The following is a 26586-nucleotide window of genomic DNA, read 5'->3' as shown; positions in this document are numbered from 1 at the left end:
TTTCATCTTTTCCCTATTTATCAAGTCCTCCCTGCTGGTGAAAGCTGTAGTCTGGTATTGCTGGCGATAGCTTTCACTGTGGTTCTAAGGCTTACATAGGCAAAGCTTATTTAAGCAGGTTTGCAATCCAAGTCGCTATCACTATCCTAGGACGGCTATACCTGGGGTTCAGTACTGGAAAAGCACTTTAATGCTGAAATAAAACATGGTTTCCTGTCTATATTCAAATAATAATTTTTTCCATTAATATTTTTGGTTTAAAGTGCAACTGGCAAATCCCGATCACAGATCCTAAAGGCTTACATTACAGGTAGCAAATTTATTAGAACATATGTAGTAATCCTGAAGAGCTAAGGGTCACTCAGCTGCCCTGAAAATATGTACAGGTTGAGTTTCCCATATCCAAATATTCCGATATACGGAATTTTGTTACCATGACTGAGATAGTGAAACTTTTGCTTTTTGATGGTTAAACTTTGTTTAATGCACAAAATTAATAAAAATATTGTATAAAATTACCTTCAGGCTGTGTGTATAAGGTGTATATGAATCAAAAATGTATTTCATGTATGTACACAAACTTTGTTTGAACCACAAAATTATTGAAAATATTGTATAAAATTACCTGCAGGCTGTGTGTATAAGGTGTATATAACACATACATGCATTCTGTATTTAGATTTGGGTCCCATTCCCAGGATATTTCATTATGGTATACATATATTCCAAAATACGGAATATTCCGATATCCAAAATACCCCTTGTCCCAAGCATTTTTGATATGGGAGACTCAACCTGTACTTGCTAAATTGTGTGAAAAAAAAATATACCACTGGAATGACTTCAAGATAGTATGGCTAATTTACAGAAAACAGGCCACATGTGAGTAGATTGATCAACTGATTGAAGGGACACAAGTGTGGAGGAATTTGGCTGGTACTTTAGCTTGCTAGTGCATAGTCAGAAAAGTTGTATCATTGATCAAGTTTTAACATAGACTCTGTAATCATAATTGCTGTCAACTTGTGAATACATACACCCATAAGCTGAAACATTATGGCCACACCCATATAGAGCGAATTACGTTGACTGTCTCATACAATAATCCATGTCAAAGTCAGAGATATATTAGACGTAAACGGACATTAGGTACTTGTAGTCAATGTCTTGAATTCAAAAGATATGGACAGGTGTAAAGATATGTCATTTTGATAAGAGCCAAATCATTATGGCCAGACGAGCGGGTCAGACCATTTCTGAAAAGCTTGTGGGGCACTCAAGGTCAAAAATGGCGAGTACAGCTGACAGGGGATTGGGCAGCCAAGAGTCATCGATGCAAGAGGTCAATGAAGGTAATCCCATCTGATACAAACCAACAGAAGCACTACTGTAGCAAAAACTTCAGAAAATGTTAATGATGGTGTCAGACGTGGCCATACTAACCCTTGGCCACCATCAAAAGGGTCTATAATGGGCACATGAGTGTCAGAACTGGACAATGGCAGGTTAATTTTCTGTTACATCATGAGGATGGCTGGAATCATGTGCGTAGTTTGCCTAGGTAAGAGATGGAACCAGGAAACTTTTTGTGAACTAAACAAGCCGGCGTATTGTGACGCTTTGGCAATTTGTGCTGGGAAACCCTATGCCCAATCATTGAAGTGAATGTTAATTGGACACATACCACCTACCTAAATGCATTGTTGCAAACAAGGTACATCCTTTCATGGCAACGCATTCTCCAAAGGATGTGACCTTTTTCAGCAGGATAATGCTCTCTGCCACATTATACGGATTGTTCGAGAACGCTGTGAGGAACATGATGAAGAGCTCAAGGTGTTGCGCTGACCTCTGAAATCACCAGATCTCAATCCAATCGAGTATCTGTGGGATGTTGAAATAAAAAGTCCAATGTATGGTAGCCTACAGGAGTTAAAGGATCGGTTGGTAATGTCAGAGCTGTTTTGGCAGCAAACAGAGGAGCAACAGCATATTAGGCAACAGCATATTAGGCAGATGATCAAAATGTTTTGGCTCAGTGCATATGGAAGTTACAGATTGTGCAGATGTGTTTCAACTGGAGGTAGAGGTTGCATTTGTGAATACACACCTGGTGATTAAACAAAGCAAAAGTAGTTTGATACAAATTAAAGAAGGCATATGAGCACTATGTAGCATAACAATGTTGCTTTGACATGATTTTTCTTTCACATAGCGAATCAATCCCTCAGGGCTGCTGCTACAGAGTTTAACTGTGAATGCTCCGGTACTGAGCGCACGCATAATACAATGTGCACGATTCTGCAAATGGGCGAATATACACATTTTCCTGTGCATGGAGTTTGGGAGTAAAATACACTTAACTTACTTCCAACTCTGCATCAGGTCCATAGAGGGAGATGTAGCAAAATATAATTTTATAGTATGTGCTTAATAAATGCTAGCAAGAAGCTGATTGGTTGCTATGGCCAACTTCTTCTAGAAGGTTTGATACATTCCCCACTTAAATCAAAACAACTGCTCCTCAGTAAATACTCCCCCACCCAGGCAGGCTTCACCCACTGTTCCACCCATTGCTGGTTGGAACAGTGGGTGAAACCCATCTCCATGGATTTCAGTTGGAACAAGCCCAGATGCTGTCAATCACATGATGTCAATAACGGAGATGGATTCTGCCCCGCTGAATTCTCCAGACAAGGACTCCTCACTTGATGAACCAGGCAGATAAGCTACTCATGGATCAGTGGTTCCCAATCTGGGTGCCTTGGCACCCTGGGGAGTCACGGGACACTAGCAGGAGTGCCACGGGTTAGTGATCCAGTCCCAAATCAAATGTTTTATGGTCAGTATGATAGGCAATACCAGTTCTAGTGGCCACAAAACATAAAAGACGTGGATAAACAGAAGCACAACCCTGTCCACCGCCACATAAAAGAACCTAAGGTTGACAAGTAAGCACAATTTACAGAATTTAATAATTTTTGCTGATCATCTTACTAAGAAATTTTTGGCCTTGGGATGCCCTAATAAGAAAATGATACAAGAAAGTTTGTGAGCCACATGGATACTTTTCCTGTTTGAAGCCTTCCGGAAACATGATTTTCCATACTGGTAATATTTCTATAATTAGACCTCTATGCCAATAACTTATTAGTCATTTGAGGAACATTAAACCCACATGATAAAAAGCTTTATTCATAAAAGTCAGTTTGATCCAATGGTAGCACTATATATTTGTCCAGTAACATTTTGTGTCAAACACTGCTGATTTAAGATTAGTGATGCATATTCATCTCATTGAGCCTTTTTAAAACCCACGCATTCTCATACGTATACTGTACCCCTTCATTTCTGATTTCCTTTCTCTCGATTGCCGCTATTGTTTAGACTGGAACAGCTCCCGTTACATCTAATGGGATACATTCAGAGTCCTAGCTGGAATCCTACTCTGATATCCACTGCCAATTTGGAGTTAAAAATACTGGAGATCCAAATTACCCCTTAATTACGCTGCAGGTTTATTTAAGCAAAAAAGAACATTTTGTTGCAAGATAAGTATAGAGTGAGAACTGGCAAAGTCTGCACAACTCGGCAGGTACCTGCGAATGTTGGAATAGAACACACATCAATTATAATAATATTCTTAAAATATATCAAACAAATCAATACGGAGGAGGTCATTTTGTGGCAATCCAACAGTAATTGTGTCGTACAGAACATTGTAATATATTCATACATCCAGTTCCCAGTATGATGTTATGAAATGAGGATATAGTTGAAAGTATAGGATGATTCTTGTGCAATTACTGTACTTATGAAATTTGACAAATATCAATACATGTGTAACTCCCTGGAATTATACATTATTTTTTTCTTATGAAATCATTAGTGAAAGCATGATGCATTAAAGCAATAATAATGAAATGTATTAATATAGTATATTTCTTTACTCATGAAATATATTTCAGCAACTTTACAGTTGTTTCATTTTGCAACTAATAAAATGAATATCTTCAGGGATATCTTGTAGCGAGTCACAGGCCAGATAAAACCAAGCTCACACTGACCCGAATCCATTATGTCACAGTCTGACTGTTACCCACAGTATGACTTTTATTCTTCTGACCCTGGGTGACATCACACACAGGTATTTACACAGCAACTTCACCTTTCTGTCTGCAGTTACCTGTTGCACTAGTCCCTGTCCCTCACTTCCTGTTGGATGTGTGCGCACCTCTTCTGGTTGACTAGCTACTGAATAAGGATTACTTGTAATGTACGATGAAGCAACCTGACCCATAGGCAATGGATTGGTCTGTCATGGATCATTTATTTATTGCTGTTCATAAGGGCTGTTGTGACATCACAATGGAAGATCACAGCCCATCAGAGACTTCTACTTCAACTCTGGCTGCTCTACAACACTCAGATGCAGAAAATGTCATTTCTTAATCAGAATGAATGGAAGGGTTATCTGGCTGCTCCACTAAGCAACATGTGAAAACCGTCTGAAAGCTAATGCACATAGGCCCTGATTCAGAGCCGCTCGTAAGCGGCCGCTCGTTCGTTCTGACCGATGTTCGCACATCTGCGCATGCGTACGGATTTTAATACGCATGCGCGAACCAGTCAGTGCGGCCGAAAATCATTTGTTCACTATATAGCGAATGCCTGCTATTTTGAGTGACAGAAGGAGGCGTATGTTGGTGGTAACAGGGGAAGGTGCTTGAAAACGGGGGTGTGGAATTCGAACGCAGGCGTGCTTAAAGGTCAAAACGGGTGTTTTATGGGTGTGCATAATTAATACAGCAGCGCCATCACCACGTCACTTGTTTTTTTTTACTCAGAACTGCTCGCAAAATAGCGGATGAAAAAAACAGCCACAAGAATAGTGAGCAGTTCATACGCTGTTCGATGTACTCGATTAATCTAATAAATAGCGGACATGACGTATGGTGCGAGCGGCAAGTGGGCGTATTTTTCAAAATTACAACCGCAAGTTTTGTTCGCTCGTTCAGACTTAGAGGCGTGAACAGACCGCAATTAGCGAACGGTTCATTTGAATAGCCACCCCTTGTTTAAGAACAAACGACCGCAAATAGCGAGCGGCTCTGAATGAGGGCAATAATTCATTCAAAGAATACACCACCATCATAAAAAAGTATACTACAAGCAATTGTTATAAGCCAAATAAGTCTCTATTATATGATAAAATAAACGGAGCAGAATCTTTTAGTTGAACAGCAGGTTCTAACGTATGTCTGTAGCAGAGTTTACCACATGCCATGTTTTCAGGGTGGAGCGCCCAAACATTTGCACTGGCTCCTAAATGCCCCTGAATGGCTGGCGTTAGGCACAATGCAGCACATCTCATCTTTGTGAGATTCTGGATTGCAGTAGCTGTACAAAATGCGATGAAAACCACAGTGCCTTTTAGGATCGTAAAATGACAGAACAGGGAAAGTAGTGATTACACCCTGCTACATATCAATACTGCATACAAGTGAGGTCATGATATACAGATACATTTGAGAATGCTTGGTCTTCCACAATCTGAAGTACATGCATTTGGCAACAAGTAGCCCTTTAATAATGACACAACTTACCATTAACTAATAATTCTGAATAATAAAATAACTTTCTTAACTAAGTGTCCAGTGCATATTAATATTTTGTAACGAGACAGATTATAAAACAAATTACAAGACGCCAACTGGAGGAGTCTTCTCACATTGTGATGTAGTCATTTAAAACTGAAATCATATCCATAGTGCTCAGACTTCTATGTCAAGGGGGTATATTTGTGTGATCATCCAGTGAAAAGACCCATGCTAAAGGCGCAATGGAGAGCAGTGCTGTTATTTTCGAGGTTTATGTTTTTCAGGCTGAGTATAGACTGGATGCCTAATGATAGACAGCCAATAGGAAACAAGCAGGATGTGCTCTGGTGCGGTTACACTCCTACTCAGGGGCATTATGTGTCCCATTCACCACTTATATATTCAGTTTTCTCTTCATCTCCATCGTCAGAGTCTGAGGATACTTTTTTCATTCTCTGCATGGCTGCCTTAATACTCTGCTCCAGCTCACTTTCTGGCTCTTTCTTCACACGGTCTTTGCTGACTTTCCTCAGTTTTACTCCTTGTTTAATAGCGGTTAGGAGGCTGTCTCTTATGTTGCCGACCGATGCCTGTGGTTGCTCCACTTTATGTAGAAGATGTTCCCCTCGTTTCAAAGAAGCCAACACTTCTTCCATGGAACCTAGAACATAATACACAAGACAGGAGGATCAAAAAAATTCTTCCCGTATGTAAATTTCACCTAGAAGTAATTTGTATTCACTATTACACTGCCATATAATATTTCCACACATTACTCACCTTCACGTATACCAGTCACATCATCAATTAGCGATGTAACTGGATCGTAATAAAATAATAGACAACATCCTGAAGAATATCAGTTCAACACACAAAATAGCTACTGCCTCTGTGTTTTGAGTGATGGACACACTTCAATCTGTAAATGAAAGGGGATGATTCTGAGTCGCGTGCAAAGTGCCTGTGGTTTCATGCAGCTGCGGAAGTTACTACTTTATGCTAAGGCAGGGATCGTGTGCATGCAATCAGAAACCATCACCAGCCCCATGCTAGGTGCAAGAGATCCATCTAATACAGGCTCCTCATACCAGTACGCATGACTCAGAATCACAGACAGCTTTTGATTCATGCCCACAACACTCCCATAGGCCAGGGTGTGATCGCTCTGTCAAGCATTAGAACCTGGAGCAAAAACTGTCCAGCATCCAGGGCCATAAGGAGGGTAGTGCGGCCGGTGCAGCTGCACAGAGCGGGATGCCCTGGAGGCGAAGCCCACCATACTGCTCCATCGCCATAAGCTTCCCTCCTCTGTCTCCCAGGTCCTGCACTGTGTGGAGAGTCTCCCACAGTACTGTGCCAGGAGCCCCGTACAGCTACTTGGAGCATCCTCAGGACGCTGCTTGCAGTTCCGTCATTACCTGAAGATGATGGCCCCTCCCACACTCCTCCTGGGGTGCCACTTTATGACAGCAGGCATGCACATACCGTAGGAGGCAGGAGCGGCGACCGCAGCACTGAGCGCACTGCTGTCCTGTTACGGGGCTGTCTGTATCTAATGGTCTGAATGTGGCTCTAAAACACAGTTGCCATTATAAAGAAGTAACGTTGCATCCAATAAGAAAATGGCGTTGCTGCTCATCCCTTCCTCTAAAAATTATTCAATTGGGTTGAGTCATGTGTGTACAGTGGTGCCATCGAGGAACTGTAATCATCCGGGAAGCAACGGACAAGCAAAAAAACACCTGCTTGGATGCAACTGCGACTACTGAATGGAAAGAGCAGTTTCAGGAAGAGCACGGCGGCATCGGATTTGATACTGTACAGCATGTTCTATGACATACACTAAGAAAGGGTGGTTCCTTTCATAGGACATACAAAAAATCAAAACCGATCTTAGTCTCTTCAGTGTTAACAGCTGGTTTAGGTCATCCCTCCAGTTTGGGACCAGTATATTGATATATTACAGCGCCAAACACAGTGTTACTTGTCCTGTAGTATAAAATGGGATGAATTACAAAGAAACTGCATATTTTAATTTTGCATTTGTATCCCACATTTTATATTAATTTTCCCACTGCTGCCTGGTAGAAAAATAGTTACATACTAAAGTTGCTTTTAACCAATCTATCTATAATCCAGGAGATTTCAGCTGCCGTATCAATAAGTTAAAAATATACAGTATCAGTATCTCTCACAAGCAGGACCACAAGTTACAATTTTTAAATAGTTGAAATAATGTTACAATTCTATGCAAAACAGTTATCCCATATGCTGGGCATACACTATACAATTATCTGTCAGATATCTGTCCAATCTGGCTGGTTGGCATGAAAACCTGGTAATGTATGGGAGCAAATGACAGTCGATCAGATGGTTTTTAACACTGGAAAACTGACAAAAAAAACAATTGTTCAAATTGGTTACATTCATGTTTTAACCAATTTGTCTAAACGACCATTTTTGTCTGTTTTCCAGTGTTTGTGAGCAAATGGTCGATTGTCATTTTGCTCCCAGGTTTTCAGTCCAACCAGCCAGATTGGACAGATAATTGTATAATGTATGCCCAGCATAAGTGCTGCAAAGTGGAGAATTTAATTCAATTAAACAGAGAAGCAGTCGGGACCAGACCGGCACCAAGGCCGGTGCCACCATTAGGCAGCTGCTTCGGGGCACCGGCCACTGGAGGGCGCTCTCGCCGCCTATGATGACAGACAGTGTTCTAGTAATGGTCCTGTGTAAAGTCCCTGCAACGGTTGCGCGACTTGTAAAGCCAGTTGCAGCCACTGCTGTGTCAGTGACTGAGACTGTCTCCTCACTCCCCAGCCCCGGCAGCGTCTGCCCTGTATCCGGCCGGGTTCCGTCTGGCTACTGTGTCAGTGCTCACGTCACATGCCGCCCTCAGTGCTTGCTTTCACTTGTTTGTGAAAGTAAGCCAATGAATCAAATCGCCCTCCCTCTAGGCTAGCTCCTTACTTCCCCCTTTGCTCCTCCTCTCTTCCTCTCAGAGACAAGGAGCAGGGAGTGAGAGCCAGGGAGTAGGAATGAGTGCTACCTGCAGTGGACTGTAATCAGTATGTAATATTATATATAATATATATTAAAAAGCAATGCATGTTGTGTGTATGTGTGTCAGAAAGTGTAATGTAGGCAGTATATAACATACTGTCTACAGCACCATTACACTTACTGACACACAATAGGGAGAGCAATAGGCTGAAGTTCTGCCTAGGGTGCCAGAAAACCTTGCACCGGCCCTGACTGGCACCTTTCGTGCGTTAACTGAAGAAAGCTCTGTCTGCTCATAGCCTATGGAGGTGCGAGCAGAGACAGTTTGCTGTAATGTGTAGAACAATGCCCAACGTGAGCTGCCAATGTCATCGAATCTTCCCCTAAATGGGAAGTGAACATGATCAAAATACTTTCAAATATCTAAAATGCTGCTTGTTCATAGATTAGAGAACCTGGCGTAACATCCACAAAGGTTCCACATTTTTTGGCAGGACTGCTGATATGCCACAATGAATGTCCTGTAGTGGGTATCTTAGTGCATTTCACCTCTGCAGTGCTATAGGCCGGATCTTCATGGCATAAGGCAAATAAACTGACAAAAGCAACACTTCAAACTGTGCAAAACGGAAGAGCCAGTTTTCTATAGCAAAGTCTAGGTCATATAAACAAATATAAATATGTCATTCTATATTGCATACCTCCCAACATCTTCAGTTTTAAAAAAGTCCAAAAAGAGGGTGTGACTGCATGTTGAGGGGTGTGGTCTCACAGCCTGCCCTCGTTTCCATCATTCTGAGGGCGTGCCCATCACTCCTGAAGATGCTGGACTTCCCCCAGGGCTCTCCTCACACTGAGAGCAGATGCCATACGCATCAGCTCGGTATCTGCAGTGACAGTGCTCCCCCCAACTTCCTCCCCACAGTGGGACACTGCAGCCCTCGGGAGGGTTGGTGGGACAGTTAGGACGTATGACATTGGTGTGTATTCACTCACATAATCAAACTCTTCAAGGAGGAGAAGTCAGTATAAACATTTCCTAATTCAGCTTATAATTGGTGCTCTTATCAATTGCCTCCTTTTGTCACTGCCGTCATGTCCTAATGTGATTGTGGAGAATGATTCCTGTAGAATTTAGGGGTTTTATAAGAAAGATGACCTCTGTCCAAAGAGATATGGGAGAAGAATTTAAATCATTGTGTGAGGTCCTATAGACACCAGTGTGGGTTTAGGCAGGTCCAATTTCAGTAGAACACTGTACAATTTTAATTAATTATTCATTCAACTATCAATGTAAAGCTAAATTTTACTTGATAGCATATAAATTGCACAGTATTTCTTACCTGAATGCTGGTTCAAGTGTGGTTTTGATGTGGCTGGTATGGTTTTATTTCCAGATTTTTTATCTACCAACATTAGAGGATCATTAGGCTTTAGAGTCTCTGCTGTACGAGATAGTGGTACAGGGCCTGCCAAAAGAGGAGTGAAGGGTGGTAAAGGTGGAGGCGGAGGAGGAAGAGGCGGAGCTGGTGGAGGTGGTGGCACAGTGGGTGGTGGTGGAAAGTGACTGGCTGGTCTGGAACCTTCATCACAAACATTATCAACATTTCCCTTCTGGACAAAAATCTGCACGGGTATGTCTGCTGGGCGACTTCTGTGCCCCTTTGCTACGCAGGAGGGTTTTAAGCGCTCGTGAGATTTACTGGATGAACGAGACTGTATCCGTGAGGTCTTTAGTACCACATTCGATTCTTTATTCTAGGGGAAAAAATCAGAAATATTCCATTAACAAATACTCCGCTTGCTGCAATTCACATTTTCTCTTACTATTTCCAGCTAACATGACTGTGCACAACATGACACTGCAATTTAACACTCACATCTTTAAAGCTTTTTAATCGCTGTAGTGTTTTTTGACGTTCCTGATCGACCCATTCTTTTTTCTTCCTCTGCTCTTCTTTTTTTTTGTCTTTTTTCTGTCATAACACAAAGAGCGCTGTTAAAAAGTCTCCCACACACTGTTTTACATTGTACAGAAGCCTCCACTTGCACTGAGGGCTGGCATGAAATCAGACAAGTGAAAACACACCATTCATAGGCTCAGCACTCACCATCTGCGCGGAGTGATGCTGCTGGAGTTGCTTCTGGGATTCTTGGTACTGTTTTTGCCTAAGCTCCTGTGCCTCTATGCACTGATCCTGAAAGCAGCAAAATGCACGCAAGAATTAACCCACAGTCCTGCTCCTGCATATAAGGAAGACCGATCACTGGGGATCTTCTAGTGCAGGGATAGGCACAACCTGTGTCACTCCAGAAACTGTTTAACTACATATTCCAGCATGCCCTGCCAATTTTGCTGTTAGGGCATGCTAAAACTGTGGCAAGACATGCTGGGATGTGTAGTTCCACAGCATCTGGAGTGCCAGAGGTTGCCTACTCCCGTTCAACTGTTTGCTTTGATACATATTGCATAAAGTAATATGCAGTAAAGCACAAAAAAGAATTAATTACACCAAAAAGGTTTATAATTTAACATCAATTTTCCCCATACAGAATTAGAGCAACAAGACTGTAAAAAGAAAAGAAAATACAAAAAAAAGTTAATTATTTGTGTATTTATGCAGTTACCATTATTTTAAATCATTAGTTGTAATAAGGGGGATCATTGGCTTGTAAAACTCCAGATCTCTTCTTATTACTGTGGGTACAGTACATAATTATAGGTAGTGAGACATACAAGCTATCTGGAGAAGTTTGTGGTGACAGGTTACAATCTGGGGTGGGAGGTTCTGTACCCCCAGGTAATTTCACTGCATTTCCTATAGGTCGCATAGCTTGTTGTAAAAGCTTAGGTGGGGGAGCTATGAAGGTTAGCATGGGAAAGGTATTATAAACTGAATGAAAGAGAAAACAGGCAATAGTAACACCATACTGATCATGCATTACTTAAGGTAACAGGTAAGGTTATTGGTGAATTAAACACCCCCTGGGGTCCTTAACAACAACAAAGATATGGACACCCCAAAATGTATTAATAAACCACATAACTGCAAATAGTTTACAGGTTAAAACCGGTGCAAGTACTAGACCCAAAACCAAAGTTACATGATGTCATTGTTCATGTATAAGTCACCAAAAAACTCAAAAATACAAAAAGTACATAAAAGTTGAAGGGGCTGAAGGCGTGCGATACAGATGTGTCCTCACTCGTCTTTGTTGTAGTCGCACTAAACAGCCCCTCTCTGCGGGCCTGGTCCAGTGAGACTCTGCTAGCGCAAGGAGTCTTCTTTGCTGACAATGCGTCCAAGTCACAATGTGATATCTGCATACGAAGTGCTATGATGCAACGCCTGCAGCTTTTTTCCACGCTAAGCTCCATTTACACACGGATATACTGTACAAGAGTCGCTTATCAAATTAACCAGCTCAGTTTCTTAGTAACATTGCATTGCGACTTAAGACACATTTTCGGCACAATAAGATGTCCAACGCTAACAGAATTGCACGGGACCTGGCGGCTCACGTCAGGCATATATCGCGCTGAATGGCGTACTGAGACTAGAAGAGGAAGGACACATTTGTTTAGGGCTATGCTAGTGAAATCTTACAGGTGACCCTATCTATATCAGTTTGTTCGGCCGGCCCAGTGAAGGTCAGATCACTTCTACCTTTAAGCAAATGATCACATACTTTTTTGTTTCTTAGTAGAGCACGTCTTGCACAGATATCACCCCGTTTAGACTCCAGCTGCTGGGACTTCCCTCGGAGCATAATGTACATAGAACTGTGATTGTTATGGGACTGCTCAAATGTATGTAGTTCCTGTGGATCTTCACATGTGTCAAAGTAGACGACCTCCTCCTGTTTCTCTGTAACCACAAGATACCAAATACATGTTTACTGGTGTAAAATGCCTTCTGGGCTCTCTAGAAATATTATCCAGACAGTGTGTATGTATATATATATATATATATATATATAGTATTCCAAAGTTCTGCACTCACAAAAACCATATCCACAGCAGCGGGGTGCCCATCAGCTGTATGTGCAAAGTCCAGGGATTCACCAGCAAATATATTTGGAAAGGATGACACCAGTAAATGCAGCTTAGTTTAATCCCAGGCATAGCAGTGACTTCTATGCCTGGGACATGTATTTGTTGTCTGGATACACAGTTATGAGGCTGTACTACTTGAAAAAGGTCCCTTGGAGGAGCGAAACGTCGTTTTGTATTTGAGCCTAATCTGACCTGATTATTAAACTAAGCTGCATATACTGGTGAGTGCCATCCTTTCCAAAATATATATATATTTATTAATGGAAACATAAAATATTGTAATTTTCATTGCCTGTTCTACTTTGCTGTTCATATTCTGTGTTACTATAGTGTTTCTTAAGCAGGAATCTTAACCAGTGTTGAAGTGAGGCCACTGTGGCTTTAGGCACTCAGTAAAGGCGCTTCCAACCACTAAATTGCCTTATTGCAGTAAAGAGTGCGCATGAAAAAATTAGCGCAAAGAACAATATGTCAGCACTGACCACAGTCACAGCTCGGCACTTCCTGCAGGCTATTGCTTATGTTCTGACCCGTCAGCTGGAAGCTGGGTCAATTTAAAAATAATCTCAAATTGGAAGACACGCTGACAATTCCCATTTACGTTCCAAGCACCAGATACAGTACAAAGACTATAATGAGCTTATACCTGCAGAAATATCTCTGTCACAAAGTGCTTGGGTGGCAGGCATGTCATTCACATATATGAGATTAATAGAGATGCAATCACATACATTTTGAATTTTACAGTCTTTAATAAATTAGCCGGTCTATTGGAGAATTTTCTCCTATACATGTTATATGCACACACACATACTTCTGAATAAAACTCCCAACACATGCAGGCTGCTGGAATCATTCTTCCAGGTAAAATGTAGTGATGCTTTTACTGGGGTCTGCTCTGCAGAAGTGACAGCTGTTGTGTATGATAAGAGCCAGGTCTTTTACAAGCAAAAGCATGGAAATCAGTATGGAAATTTTGTTCTAACAACTTCATATCCACAGGCATTTCAACTTGTGTCGTTATGACAGCATGTGAAACGTGATCATGTTTGATAAGTGGTGTAACTGACGCCAGTGGGTAATCAACCTAATTGTACCTATACAATTAAAATAAACTAAGATAAAAAAAAAATATCTAAAGTTTTCCTGGCTGCAGTTTAAGCAGCACATAGGGAAAAAAAATCTAATATTGCTCTGGCTACTGTCATGAAGAGGTAGAACACACACATTTTACAAAATTAAAAATATATCTACTACAGCAAAATAGCACAGCAATGTAGTGGTTGGTTTAGGTGCTATTAGGAGGAAGATTATGACCATCACAGTAGATATGATACGAATGCTGATGACAGCTACACCAACCACTACACTAAATGCTCCACCTAGTGCTTGCACCCCAATTCCTGCACATCTGCTGCACTCTCTTATGCTCACCATGTACCCTACTCATCGGCCACCTGGTTTCACAGCCCTATGTCCCTTGCAGCCTCACTGGCCTGTCCCTACCTTCACTTTTATAAGCCTCACACTGCATTTAGTATTCCCAATACTTAACATTCCCATTCCTGTGTTAGAGAGGAGTGCGCTACAGTGCTATCTCCTGCTCCTGTATTGAAGCCAGACAGCCACCTTTACCAAGATGGTTGCCGCAAACCCTCAATGCGCATGTGCGACCTTGCGCCATCTTAGAGTGCACCTCTGTGACTGTGATATTCTGCACGGTCATCCAGCTCATGTCCCTTTGGCAAGTAGTAGAACAGATATCATCGCTACCGCTGTCTCTGGTGACATAACCGCTTATTCTGAATTACAGCTGGTGTCCTGAATAAACCTCCAAACCTGCTTAAGGATAAGCTGTCTGGACTGACCTCCTTTTCACATTAAGCTGGTGCCTATTGTTCTACACCAATAGGACATATCAACATCCTGCACACTCTGATCATCTCATTTCTTATAAAACAGGAAGAGAGAAATATTAGGGGCAAACTGGAGCTCCAGCTTCTGCTTCCAATGCTTTTCCTGGTGTGTCAGTTACTTTGCCACTCTCTGGACCTCTCATTATCAGCGGTGGTAGTCAGGGCTAAAAGTATGCACCACACCGATGATACTCACCCACCCACTACCTACATTAGTGCCCCAGACATGAATATACATACAGTATGTGTATATAGGAGGAAAGTGTATATAATCTACACACAAATGAGCTACATGTATTTCCCGATCTATTTTAAATGAAATACTGATATAGGATACCCTACTTGTAAACCCATCATTCAGAACATAACCAGAAAGCAACAAATTAAATATTGCAGACTAAAGATTATGTCATACACTCAGCAATGAGGGGTAAGTGTTTGTTATTGCAGTCACTATGATAAGCTCTGCTATTCAATGACACCAGGTGGGGGGATGCCAGGGGCAGAGCGGGGTTCAGACCAGGGGAGATTTTAAACATATATTTTAGTAGATTTTGGATCACAGGAAAACACCCTTCTCCGGAAATCTGCCCCAAATCTCAGGCTTTCTGGATATTAAACCCACTACCCGTACCTGTATATTTGAAATGTCTGGTTCTCATGGCTTCTCTCTGCAGCACAACACACCTAGCTTCCAGCACATAAGGGAGCAAAATGTGAGGATAATTGATTACCTTTCGTTTGTCTCCGCAGTGTATTCAGTTCTGCTAGAAGCAACATTTCTTCATGCTTCAGTATTTCAAACTGAACGTCATACAGTTCAAGTTGTGTCTCGTAGTACTGCAACTCCAGCTCATCCACCAGTGCCATAGCCTCATCGGCCTCACTCAGGCTATTCATCTGCGGGTTCAAGTAGACAAAACAGATTATCATTATTATTATTAATAATAATAAAATATTATCTGACTTATTATTGTTATTATTACTATGTAGCAAATACTGGGTAGCTTTATTCTTACACAATTCAGAGTTCAGCTAGGATGTGCCACCTCCAAGCTCTAAGAGGTGCATTTATTAATCGCATGTTATCTGGGCATGATATTACTGCCCATGATCGCATTGCAAGATGCAATCATAGCGCAGGAATGTATTATCCGGAAAGGAGCCTGACCCTGCGATGTGCTCGGAGTGCTGTCGAGTTCTGTTGACTGCACATGTGTGGCCGCCATTGCTGGGGAGAGTTCCGGGGAAGCCCACTGCTAGCTAATTATGCTAAGTGTGGCCCATAGGCTACAACAGGCTAACGGCATCTTCAGGGCCAATCTCCGGAATGCTTTGTGTCTAACTCGCAATGCAATGCGAATAGGACGCGCCAGCAGACTGTGCAGATTTATTTCATATGCAACACTTGTATATCTGTGTGCACCTGAGTATATGAAGCACAAAGGACCTTGGAATGAAAAAAGCTGCGGCCGCTACATTGTAGCACTTCATATACAGATTCAGAGACTCGGTCGCACACAGATATACAAGTATTGCATATCAAATTAACCTGCTGGTGCGTCCTAGTCATATCGCATTGCAAAAATAAAAAGATGCAAAAATGACACCCGGTAGTAGCAGAGTCTCACAGGACCTGGAGCGCCATGAGGGGCTTTTAGCGTGACTGCAGCAAAGATGCATTAGGACACATCTGTAGAAAGAAGTTACGATATAAAAATAACATTTCACAAGGGACCACGTAAAATATCTTATAACCATCTCTCAGGAGAATCTTACATTTCGTTTGATATCTGCCCTCTTCTGGTTCAGGCACAGCTCCTTTGATCTCATATGCTGAAGAGATTCTTTTGCCAACATGGATTTTATCCTTTCCAGTCTGGGCAGCACAGAGGACCAAGTTGTTTGTCCAAATCTCCTTCTATCCAGCTCCATTTGTTTATGCATAGCTGTAAAACAAAAATTTAACATTCACAGAGTGCAAAAGTCTCAAACATTTTTGGCATTTGTTTCTCAACCAGAAAAAAAAAATTATAAATACAATTTTAACATTAAAACTACTCAGAGCCAGAAAAATATTCTAGAGCAAAAACATTGGACTTTTCTTTGGATGCATTATATGATGAGGATTTAATTGATTGCCAAAATAAATAGAATGCTACATCGGACTGTTATTATGTTAAGAGTCAAGGGAATATGTCTGGGTATTGCAACAATGACAAACAGCCAATACGAGCAAAGCCTTATAAATGTCATTTTACTTTTAATGTCTAATTTTAAGTGCACCCTTCACATATTATTGTGTTTGTGGGGGGGAACCAATACCCAAAAGAATGCGGCCTATAGATTCACAGAGTGTCAGTGATGTCACAGGTTACTAGTGACTTGCGTGGCTGCGTTCTCAATACTGATGCAGCCAGCAAAATGTTCATCTCAAATCTGTGTAGGCGACCGCTGCACTTTATGGACAACTTCATACCAAAAATTCCCAGCAATAGAAGGATGAAACACAGGGTCAATGTCAGTTACCAGCATATTAGGAAAAGTGTATTGGCATAAATCAAGAAATGGTGTAAAAGGATACAAGCGCTATGTATGGTGTAACATGAACTGTAGCAATAACATATGAACATAAACTGTAAAGATGCATGTTTTTTTATTCTCAGTGATTTATAGTATGCCCATATATCTTACAGAACAGTTTTGAAATTATCTTTATCAATTAGCAAGGTATATCTTTTCTTCCACCCACATTGTAATTTGCAAAGTATAATACAGGTGGAGTCTCATATCCAAAATGCTTGGGACCAGGGGTATTTTGGATAACTGAATATTCCGTATTTTGGAATAATTGCATACTATAATGAAATATCTTTGGAATGAGACCCAAATCTAAACACAGAATGCTTTTATGTATTATATACACTTTATACACACAGCCTGCAGGTAATTTTATACAATATTTTTAATAATTTTGTGCCTTAAACAAAGTTTGTGTACATTAAACCATCAGAAAGCAAAGGTTTCAATAACGCAGTCATGCTAAAAATATTCAGTATTTCTGAATATTTGGATATGGGAGACTCAACCTGTAGTCACACCTTATGTCTGATTGAACTTAAGGCCCCCATACACGGGGCGATTTGTATCAGATCCGATGGCACATTCGATTTCCCTTGAAAATTCTACCTTTGACATTCTGTAGGATTTGTGTTTAGAAAAGGTACGATTGTACAAACGACAATACGATCCGATGTATTAAGATGTGTCACATCGTACTCTATCAGTTGAAATCTTTCTACAAAACCATTTGAGCTACGATGCTGATACACAACTGCGGTGACACGCATCGGCATCGTAATCGTCTAGAAAACTCAATTTTTTACACGATTGGTCGTTACGATGAGTCGAAAACGGCCATATTGTATGAAAAAAATCGCCCCAGAAATAAAATTAAAAACAATAAGTGAAACACCGATAACAATAGGTCTGTGCACAGCAGGATCTTGGGTGCAAGAGCCACCCGGTTGTTCCCTAGGGGATGTATCAATATATCGACGTCCGGGAAGCCTTCTGACTAAATCCAGTCATTGAAATCCCAACTTGGGACTAAAGATAGAAGTCTAAATCACGACGCCTATCTTTAGCCTGACGATGGAATTCCGACAGACGGCTTCCCGAACAAAGGTAAGCCGGCTACTGTTAGCCGTAACCCCCCCGGTTACGGTTTGGCACCACTGGGGGGAGGTTAGGGTTAGGTACCTCCGGGGGGACTTAGCCGTCGGGATTCTTCCACGTTCGGGCTTTCGGCATCTGTATTTCACCCGGCAGCTATTCAGCCGCTGGGATTTAATACCCAACCCGATCTCTAGACCCACAATGTCAGACCACACTGATCTAAAATGGTGGCTTTATGTTGTGCTAAAAGAGTACACCTACTAAAGGGTAAAGATGAAGGGAAAAATTTACGAAGCAGTGGCTTCCCGGTGGGTTGCACAAGCATATTTAAAGCGGCACCCGCAGTCAGTGTAAAGCCTGGCATGCTTTACACTGATTCCGGGTGCCTTTTAAAATATTCACATGCAACCCTTCGTATATTCTCCCCGGAATGTCAAATAAATAAACTCTCATCATCTAAAAGATTAGGAACAGCAAGTAAGACATTTCTTAACAACTACTGTTTTCCTACCAGCCAGGGCTTTTTCGGTCTCCTTGAAATAATTCACAGTCACACTCTGTATGGAGCTCACAGCCTCTTTTGCTCTGGCGTTCCATTTATCAGCCTCCTTTTGCAATGCCTCAATGCGTTTTGGACCCAAATCATCCAATTCCAGGGATTTCTATATACACAAAAAAAAAAAAAAAATTATATATATATATAATTTATAAAGTGTACCCACTGCCTAAGTACAGTGGATGCCAGGTATTTGCAGTTTGATCAGATATTCAGCTTATAAATACACTACATACTTAGTACCACAAGCCTTGGTGATGTCGCTTATGCTTAGAGAAGCTATGAAGCCTGTCACACACACTCGTCTACGCGATCACTGCGTTTGTCACCGTGTCAGTGCAGCAACACTATTTCCGTTTTAGTTCTGACTGATGGTGGGTGTTGCAGTCACTCCATGTCTCTCCAGCCATGATGCTCGTTAATTGCAGCCAGCTATTTGATTCTGCAAGCTTCCAATGTATTGTTCCTAATAAGAATATATGCTCATGCATGTGGATTCAGCCCAAATTGACTGTCACCCCTGAGTGTACACTGAGTGCAGGTGACCGGTACACTTTAACGGCTTACTTCAATTTTTAAGTAGACGCCCAGTTGCTCAAACATGGTGTCTGACAACCAACTAACTCCTAACAGAGAAAATGTGCAGATGAAGCAAAGTGGTGGTGTTTTGGTAGTGCAATAATCATTTTGGAAGTCTTTTATATAAATTATACATTAACAAAGTCTGATACTTGATTAAACATCACAGAAGTAGATTTTTGAAAATCTAAAATTTTTAAAAAAATGAAAAGCCAGAAAGCAAAAACTTTTTTTTTTTTTTTTAAATTGGATTTGCTCTGAATCAATTATTGAATAAGTACGTAAAGATGGTTAGCCAGTTCATGGGATATTAAGCAACACACCTAAAGATAAGAGAGAAAATGTGCGTTGTAGATTTGGAATTCAATAAGCACAGACTGCATTTAGACTGATAAAATTGCATGTATAAATCACTTTGACTATAATTGGTTTAAACTACTCTGTAAACAAATCTCTTAAGGATTTCCAATAGAAAAAGCTTAAAAACAGATAAAAGAAGTAATTCCCTACCAGTATTTCCAGCTTGTATAATATTGCTAGCTCTCTCATATCCCTGAAAGGATGCAGTAAGTATTGGTAGAATTGGGTTGCCACGGTAACTAATTCCATAAATGCTTCATCTTCTTCCTCATAAACTTTAAGTAAAAACATCATTTTATCTGCATTTTTGTGCTGATGAAGAATCTAAAAAATATGAATACATTAAAATTAATGTCAACAGCATTTTTTCTGGTCTCATAAAAATGAAATCTAACACGTAATCCCCAAAGGAATGATGTAAAAAGAATTTTAATTTTACCATTTATTTAGTAGCCCTGCTAGTTTATTTAAAACTATTTAGGGCAGCATCCGGAGGGAAGATCAACAATGTTTAGATCAACAGTTAATAGGTCGACACCAGATGGTCAACAGGTAATATGTCACATGGTCTAAAGGTCGACAGGGACAAAGGGTTGACTGACAAATGGTTGACAGATTCAAATGATCGACACACAAATTATCGACTTTTTTTCCATGGTTTTTCAACATTTTTAAGGTTATGGTTAGGCACTTGGGGGAGAGTTAAGCTACCAAAGGGTTAAGCCATAGGGGGAGGGTTAAATTAAAAAATTAAATGTATCGACCATTTGAACCTGTCAACCCTGTCGATCTTCTGCACTGTTAACCATTTGTCAGTCAACCTCTTACCTGTCGACCATCTGGTGTTCGATTTAAATATTCATAATCTATTATACCACACCTATTTAGGCCATTTTATAACAGAACAAGCTTGGGTGTATATGAAAAGTTTACAGATTGAGACAATGAAGATAATCTGTTTTATATACATTTATTTATACATTTCTCCCCACCCACCCATAAAAATGGTGTGATTATGCTCTGCTGGTTTATCCAATTTAAGGAAGGCTTGGATGAGTGTTCTTTTGGGGCCATAAGCGTGTGGAGGGAAAAAAAATGCTATTCTTGTGTCTGTGAGTTCAAACTAGATGACTGTGGCAATTGTGTTTCAAAGGTCCTGAAAATGTGAAGCTGGTCACATACTGAATGCCACATAATCAGCGAGGTCCAACGAATTAAGTGGTGAAATGATGGCCTTCTTCCGGTATCTAAATGGGATATCGAGCATGTCCCTTAGCACTTGACACTTGAGCCAAGGTGGTCATGTGTGGTCAAAATTAGAACAGGAAAGGTGCAAAATGCACACAGAACAGGATCACCTGTGCTTATCTGCCAGCCAGCAAAGGCCTATTTAAAGGCAAAAAGCATAATAAAAGCAGTTTTAGTTGGGTACATTTGCAGATGTAATGGTTAGCATCCCATCGCTTACAAGGCTCTGTCAGCAAGATGGTTCTAGCTCTAATCAAAGAGTATTAACAATGGATAGAAAAGCACAACAGCCTGTGTTTCCTTATACAGCGTATGAAGATAGTTTTATGTTCCATGCTTAGCATGGGGTCAGGAGTTCAATTCCCGACCAGAATCCTATCAATGTGGAGTTTGTACGAGTTTCATCACCATGTGCTAGGCACAAATTAGTAAATTATTTTCTGAGATTAACACTTGACCTGAGATGTCCACCCCTTTTTATGAGCAGATCAACCTGTCAGTTTAAATATGAATAACTTTTTTTTTTAGCCTTTCAAAATACAATTTATGTTAGCAGTTTTGGAACCTATGCGGCTTTCTTTTGGCAACAAATATACTTATTTTATTATTATAGCATAGGAGAAAGCAGGCAAAATTAGAAACCAAAATGTTTCTATATGACTTTTACCATAGTTACTTTAAATTAAATTAGTGCAACACTGGATATTTACCCCATAATTTAATCTGCTCTGTCCTCCAAATATATGTGCTTTTTTCAAGGTTGGACATTCATCGGGCCCAACATTAAGAGTACTCATTTTTGTTTTAAACCCTATGTCACATCAGCAGACAGTTGCAAAAATTCTTATAGGGTAGGAAAGAAATGATATAGGACCTTAGGTGGACAGACAAAACTTAGGTTGATGGAGCAATATATATTCTGCATGACATTGGGAGAAACGCACATGCCAATTTCGTCTGTCATCCAGGGGTCTTGGTAGCAGTTATTTACAGTAAGTGCATCATATATTTCTTGGACACTGGGCCTGAGTTGAACGCTATTCCGATGTTCACAGTTGATTATCGGTAGTTTGCGCATGCGTCACAGCTGCACTGTGCACGCGCTGCGAATGACCTGCGTTCACGATTGCTGTGAGGATTCACTCACAATTGACAGGAAGAGACCGTTTTGTGGGTGGTTATGTGGAGTTCTGGCCGAACCACGGGCATGTCAGTGCAGTTTCCTGGGCGTGCACTGGCCAGCATCCCTGCTTGCGCACGCAGAGAACAAAGGCTCCAGCGTTTCAATTACCACGTCCATCCTGAGTGACCATAGACTCACTTGAGGAGTCAATGTTATGAGGGTCTGCGTCCAATGCTGCGTTTGTGTACGCAGTTGCGGAAATCTACAAGGGGACTGGTGGGCGGCTCAATACAAATTTCCCTGGCTGATGCATTAGCATATTTTAGCAATTGCTAAGCGGCAAAATTTGCAAATGCGTTTACATTAGCCTACAACTCTGATTCAGGCCCACTAGGGGGCAATTCAATTGTTTGTACCTCCTGTCTAAACTGCACAGGAGCTACTCAATCGTATACGCGACCAGCGCCTTTCGCGCGCGAGAATGCATGTTACTCTAGGATGTGGACCTAATAAAAGGGCATAGGATCCCTGAAATGTTGACAAAATGTTTGACCATCTGCTTTCATGGCGGGGGTGTACCCGGTAACATTTTGTTTAGTGTGCATTACAGACTGACAGACTAGGAAATGGGGTATTTTAAATATTTCATAGTGGGTCAAAGGGAAGTTTAGGTTTGGTGGTGCACTTTATTAAAATAAAAATAATTAATAATAAAAAGATTGGTCCACTCTTTGGGACTTTGATGAGGCTAATTAAAGTACAATTGCTTCCATGCACACATTTATCCCATTGGAGCTCATTAGAAGATCTAAACTGTGAAAATATAAATAAACTTTGCTCAGAATAAAGCTGAGGACACACCGGAGAGATGTCGGGTCGATTTGCAACAAAAAATAGGCTACATTGCTCAGTGTATACGCATGATTGTGTGTGCCCGCTGGTTGCTCGCGATGGTCGCTGGTTGTCTGTGCTGTACATCAAACCTAGTAATAACGTTAGCAATATGGTGCACATCGCCTAGTGTGTACAGCCCGGACGTTCTGACGATATGTCATTCCAATCTGGCATCTCTTGCCACTCCCAACCAGTGAACTTAAAGTTGTTTTTTCTAGTGTGTACAGGAGCAATGGTAAATCATATATGAAGAAACGATACATTGGGGCCCATTTATCAAAATGTATTTGAGGTATAATCCCCAAAAACACCCGTTTTCGGGGGTTTACCTCAAATATTAAGTATCCTCCGTATGTATTAAGGAGGGACCGCAGCATGTAGCTCCGATACCTTCCGTGAACCCTCCATTACCACAATCCCCATTGGTTTCTATGGGTGATGCGATGCTGCCAGATTTACCAATATCATGAATACGATGCATTCCTTATATTGGCCCCCGCAGCTAACGCCATCCCCGGCTATGGCTGCTGTGCATGTGCAGTCCACGGGACTGCACATGCGCAGCACCCCCTGCACTGGGCGGCAGCTCTCCGAAGACATAGCAGGGACGGGTTCCTTTCGGAAGCCTGTGTCCCTGATCATACATCTGGCCGGTATGATCGCATTTTGCAATGCGATCATGGGCGTTACTGGCATGGCCTGATCACGTTGCAAAAGCGATCATTGATAAACGGGGGCCAATATATTATTTAGCCATTGCCAAGATTGCAGTGTGTACTCTCAACAGCACTTGTTCTGGGCTCTAGGGAAATAGTCAGGAAAGTCGGAACGAATGACAGTTAATCCAGTGTGTACCCAGCTTAGACCTGGAATATTATGGCCTCTATCCTGGAATTCAAAGTGAAAGTGAAAAGTAACTGAAGCTTATTTTAGATGTGTGGGGCTTAGGATAACCAGCAGCCTGTATTTGTCTAGCATCATTAGGAAAGGGTCTTACTGAGAACTACAGCAGTGCAATGCAACCAACGTGAACTCTTTTGGGTCCTGTGGACCGAGTTTGAGAAACCCTGTACTAGGCATTGCCCCCTGAGCCCCACATGCTCGCACCCTGCGCAGGTTCTCCTTGGCCCGGGCCACTTGCTCCTCCAGACTCTTCCTGCGGAACTCGTGCATGTTCTCATAGTAGCGCTCAGCGTCCTCGGCGTCCTCCGGGAACAGCAGGTCCAGCACTATCCGGCGGCCGCACTGCTCTATGGCATTGCCCAGGTACACCTCCAGAGCCCGGCACACGGCGTCCAGCTCCTCCGAGCTGCCCTCCCAGGACGGGGCTCCGGGGAACAGCAGGGTCCACATGCTCCCGGCAGGCTGCGGATCTGGCAAGCGGGGGAAGCAGTGTTCCAGGCAGTTGCACACAGAGTTGAGCTGCCGGTGAATGTGCTCCAGATCCTGCACGGAGTAGAGCCCGGCCCAGCTGCTCTGCTCCCCGTCCCCCTCCTCGTCCCTCCGCCTTCTCCGCTGCAGGGTCCGGTTGTGACAGGTCACCGCGAACTTGCTCTCTACCTGGTTCCAGGCCACGATGAAGCCCAGTCTGCACGGCTCCGGCTCCTCGAACACGTTGGGGCGCACGGCCACCCAGCCGTCCAGGCTGTCCATCCTCTCACACTCCATGTCCGGGGCCCTGAGTTCCGGGGGCGCCCCCCGGCTTCTGTTTCGGCCTGGAAGCACGTCACCGGCAGGCAGCCCTTTAACCTGACATGTGACGTGTTCCTCCCCTGCACCCTCCTCCGGGTGTCACTGGTATCATGGCGACCTGTCCTGTAATAGCAGCAATTCTGCACCGACTTTCCCCTCACAGATCGCCGGCTGCCCTGGCCCTGCCGCCGCGTCCTATCAGCCTGTTATACATGTAAACATGACCTGTGTACACAGCGAGAGGAGGGAGAGGCCTCACACAGGGACTTTCCCCGTCCCTGCCCGTTGGCTGCCTATGTACCCGGTGAGAGTGACGGGAGCACCAGCTGAGGTTATGATGTCATCCTTCATGTGACCCTGCTGGTGTGTCTGGCAGGCAGATCTTGTACCGGCTCACTGATCACCTAAGGAGACACCTGTTCTCTCCGTCTAGTCTCATTATTTAATGAATAAAAGGTGACATCGTGCGTGTGTCGTACACCTCAGTGTGTCATACACCTTGCCAGTGTCATGCTCCATCTCAGGATCAAATCCTTTGGGGCCCATTTATTAATGATCGCATTTTGCAATGCGATCAGGGCATGCAGTACCGCCCCTGATCGTATTGCAAAATGCGATCCTATCTGCCGGATGTATTATCCAGGACATGCAGGGAGACGGGCTCCGAAAAGAGCCCGTCCCTGCGATGTCTCCGGAGGGCAGTCAGGGCTTCTGCGCATGCACAGTCCCGCGGACTGCACATGAGCGGCGCCCATTGCCGGCGGAGGGATCTGGCAGATCCCTCCGCCGGCTGATATGCGGTAAGTCCCTATAGGCTACAGTGGCTAACGCTAGCTGCTGGGGCCAATATCGGGAATGTTTCGCATTCCCGATATTGATACATTTTGCAGCATCGCATCCCCCATAGAAATCTATGGGGGAGGCGGCTGCCGGCGGCAATGGAGAGATCGCAGCAAGTATCGGAGATACCTGCTGAGGTCCCTCCTTCATACATCCGGGGGATACTTAGTATTTGAGGTAAACCCCCGAAGACAGGTGTTTTCAGGGAATTTACCTCAAATTCCCTTTGATAAATGGGTCCCTTAGTCATTGTGCCATACAGCCATGGCCAAAAGTTTTGAGAATGACACAGGTATTGGTTTTCACAAAGTTTGCTGCTTCAGTGATTTTAGACCTTTTTGTCAGATGTTACCATGGCATACTGATGTAACATTACAAGCATTTCATAAGTGTCAAAGGCTTTTATTAACAATTACTTTAGGTTTAAGCAAAGAGTCAATATTTGCAGTGTTGACCCTTCTTTTTCAAGACATCTGCAATTCTCCCTGGCATGCTGTCAATCAACTTCTGGGCCACATACTGACTGATGGCCGCCCATTCTTGCCTAATCAATGCTTGGAGTTTGTCAGAATTTGTGGGTTTTTGTTTGTCCACTCGCCTCTTGAGGAATGACCACAAGTTCTCAATGGGATTATGGTCTGGGGAGTTTCCTGGCCATTGACATAAAATTTTGATGTTTTGTTCCCCGAGCCACTTAGTTATCACTTTTGCCTTATGGCAAAGTGCTCCATCATGCTGGAAAAGGCATTGTTCATCACCAAACTGTTCTTGGATAGTTGGGAGAAGTTGCTCTTGGAGGATGTTTTGGTACCATTCTTTATTCATGGCTGTGTTCTTAGGCAAAATTGCGAGTGAGCCCACTCCCTTGGCTGAGAAGCAACCCCACACATGAATGGTCTCAGGATGCTTTACTGTTGGCATGACACAGGACTGATGGTAGCGCTCACCTTTCCTTCTTCAGACAAGCGTTTTTCCAGATGCCTCAAACAATCTGAAAGGGAATTCATCAGAGAAAATAACTTTATCCCAGTCCTCAG

At 42.4% G+C, this 26586-nt stretch overlaps 1 protein-coding gene across 2 annotated transcripts; it reads right to left on the bottom strand.

Annotated features, from left to right (window-relative positions):
• Positions 1–3168: 3168 nt before the first annotated feature.
• WHAMM (WASP homolog associated with actin, golgi membranes and microtubules) lies at positions 3169–25032 on the bottom strand. 2 transcript variants are annotated; one of them, XM_088472836.1, is made up of 10 exons: positions 24125–25032; positions 19903–20076; positions 18769–18919; positions 16359–16528; positions 15314–15479; positions 12297–12475; positions 10718–10804; positions 10487–10582; positions 9950–10364; positions 3169–6261 (listed from the first exon to the last, which is right to left on the bottom strand). In XM_088472836.1, exons 1-10 carry the CDS (start codon positions 24683–24685, stop codon positions 5975–5977), a joined length of 2286 nt encoding a protein of 761 aa, XP_088328962.1. In that variant the 5' UTR covers positions 24686–25032; the 3' UTR covers positions 3169–5974. The 2 variants fall into 2 exon arrangements, with proteins under 2 accessions (XP_088328962.1, XP_088328963.1); XM_088472837.1 differs by having other exon boundaries at positions 24578–25031.
• Positions 25033–26586: the final 1554 nt, after the last annotated feature.

Source organism: Taudactylus pleione, unplaced genomic scaffold (assembly GCF_031769625.1).
Source record: "Taudactylus pleione unplaced genomic scaffold, aTauple2 ptg000129l, whole genome shotgun sequence".
Classification (NCBI taxonomy): Eukaryota; Metazoa; Chordata; class Amphibia; order Anura; family Myobatrachidae; genus Taudactylus; species Taudactylus pleione.
This window is presented reverse-complemented; position numbering and strand designations above follow the sequence as displayed.

Bases quoted from the DNA above. Each gene is read 5' to 3' on its own strand.
- WHAMM (XM_088472836.1), bottom strand. From the start codon at position 24,685: ATGGAGTGTGAGAGGATGGACAGCCTGGACGGCTGGGTGGCCGTGCGC. The intron at 20,077-24,124 runs GTGCGAGCATGT...CATATTTTTTAG, and splicing joins CCAAGGAGAACCTGCGCAGG to ATTCTTCATCAGCACAAAAA. The intron at 6,262-9,949 runs GTAAGAAATACT...ATTATGTTCTAG, and splicing joins ACACTTGAACCAGCATTCAG to GTTCCATGGAAGAAGTGTTG.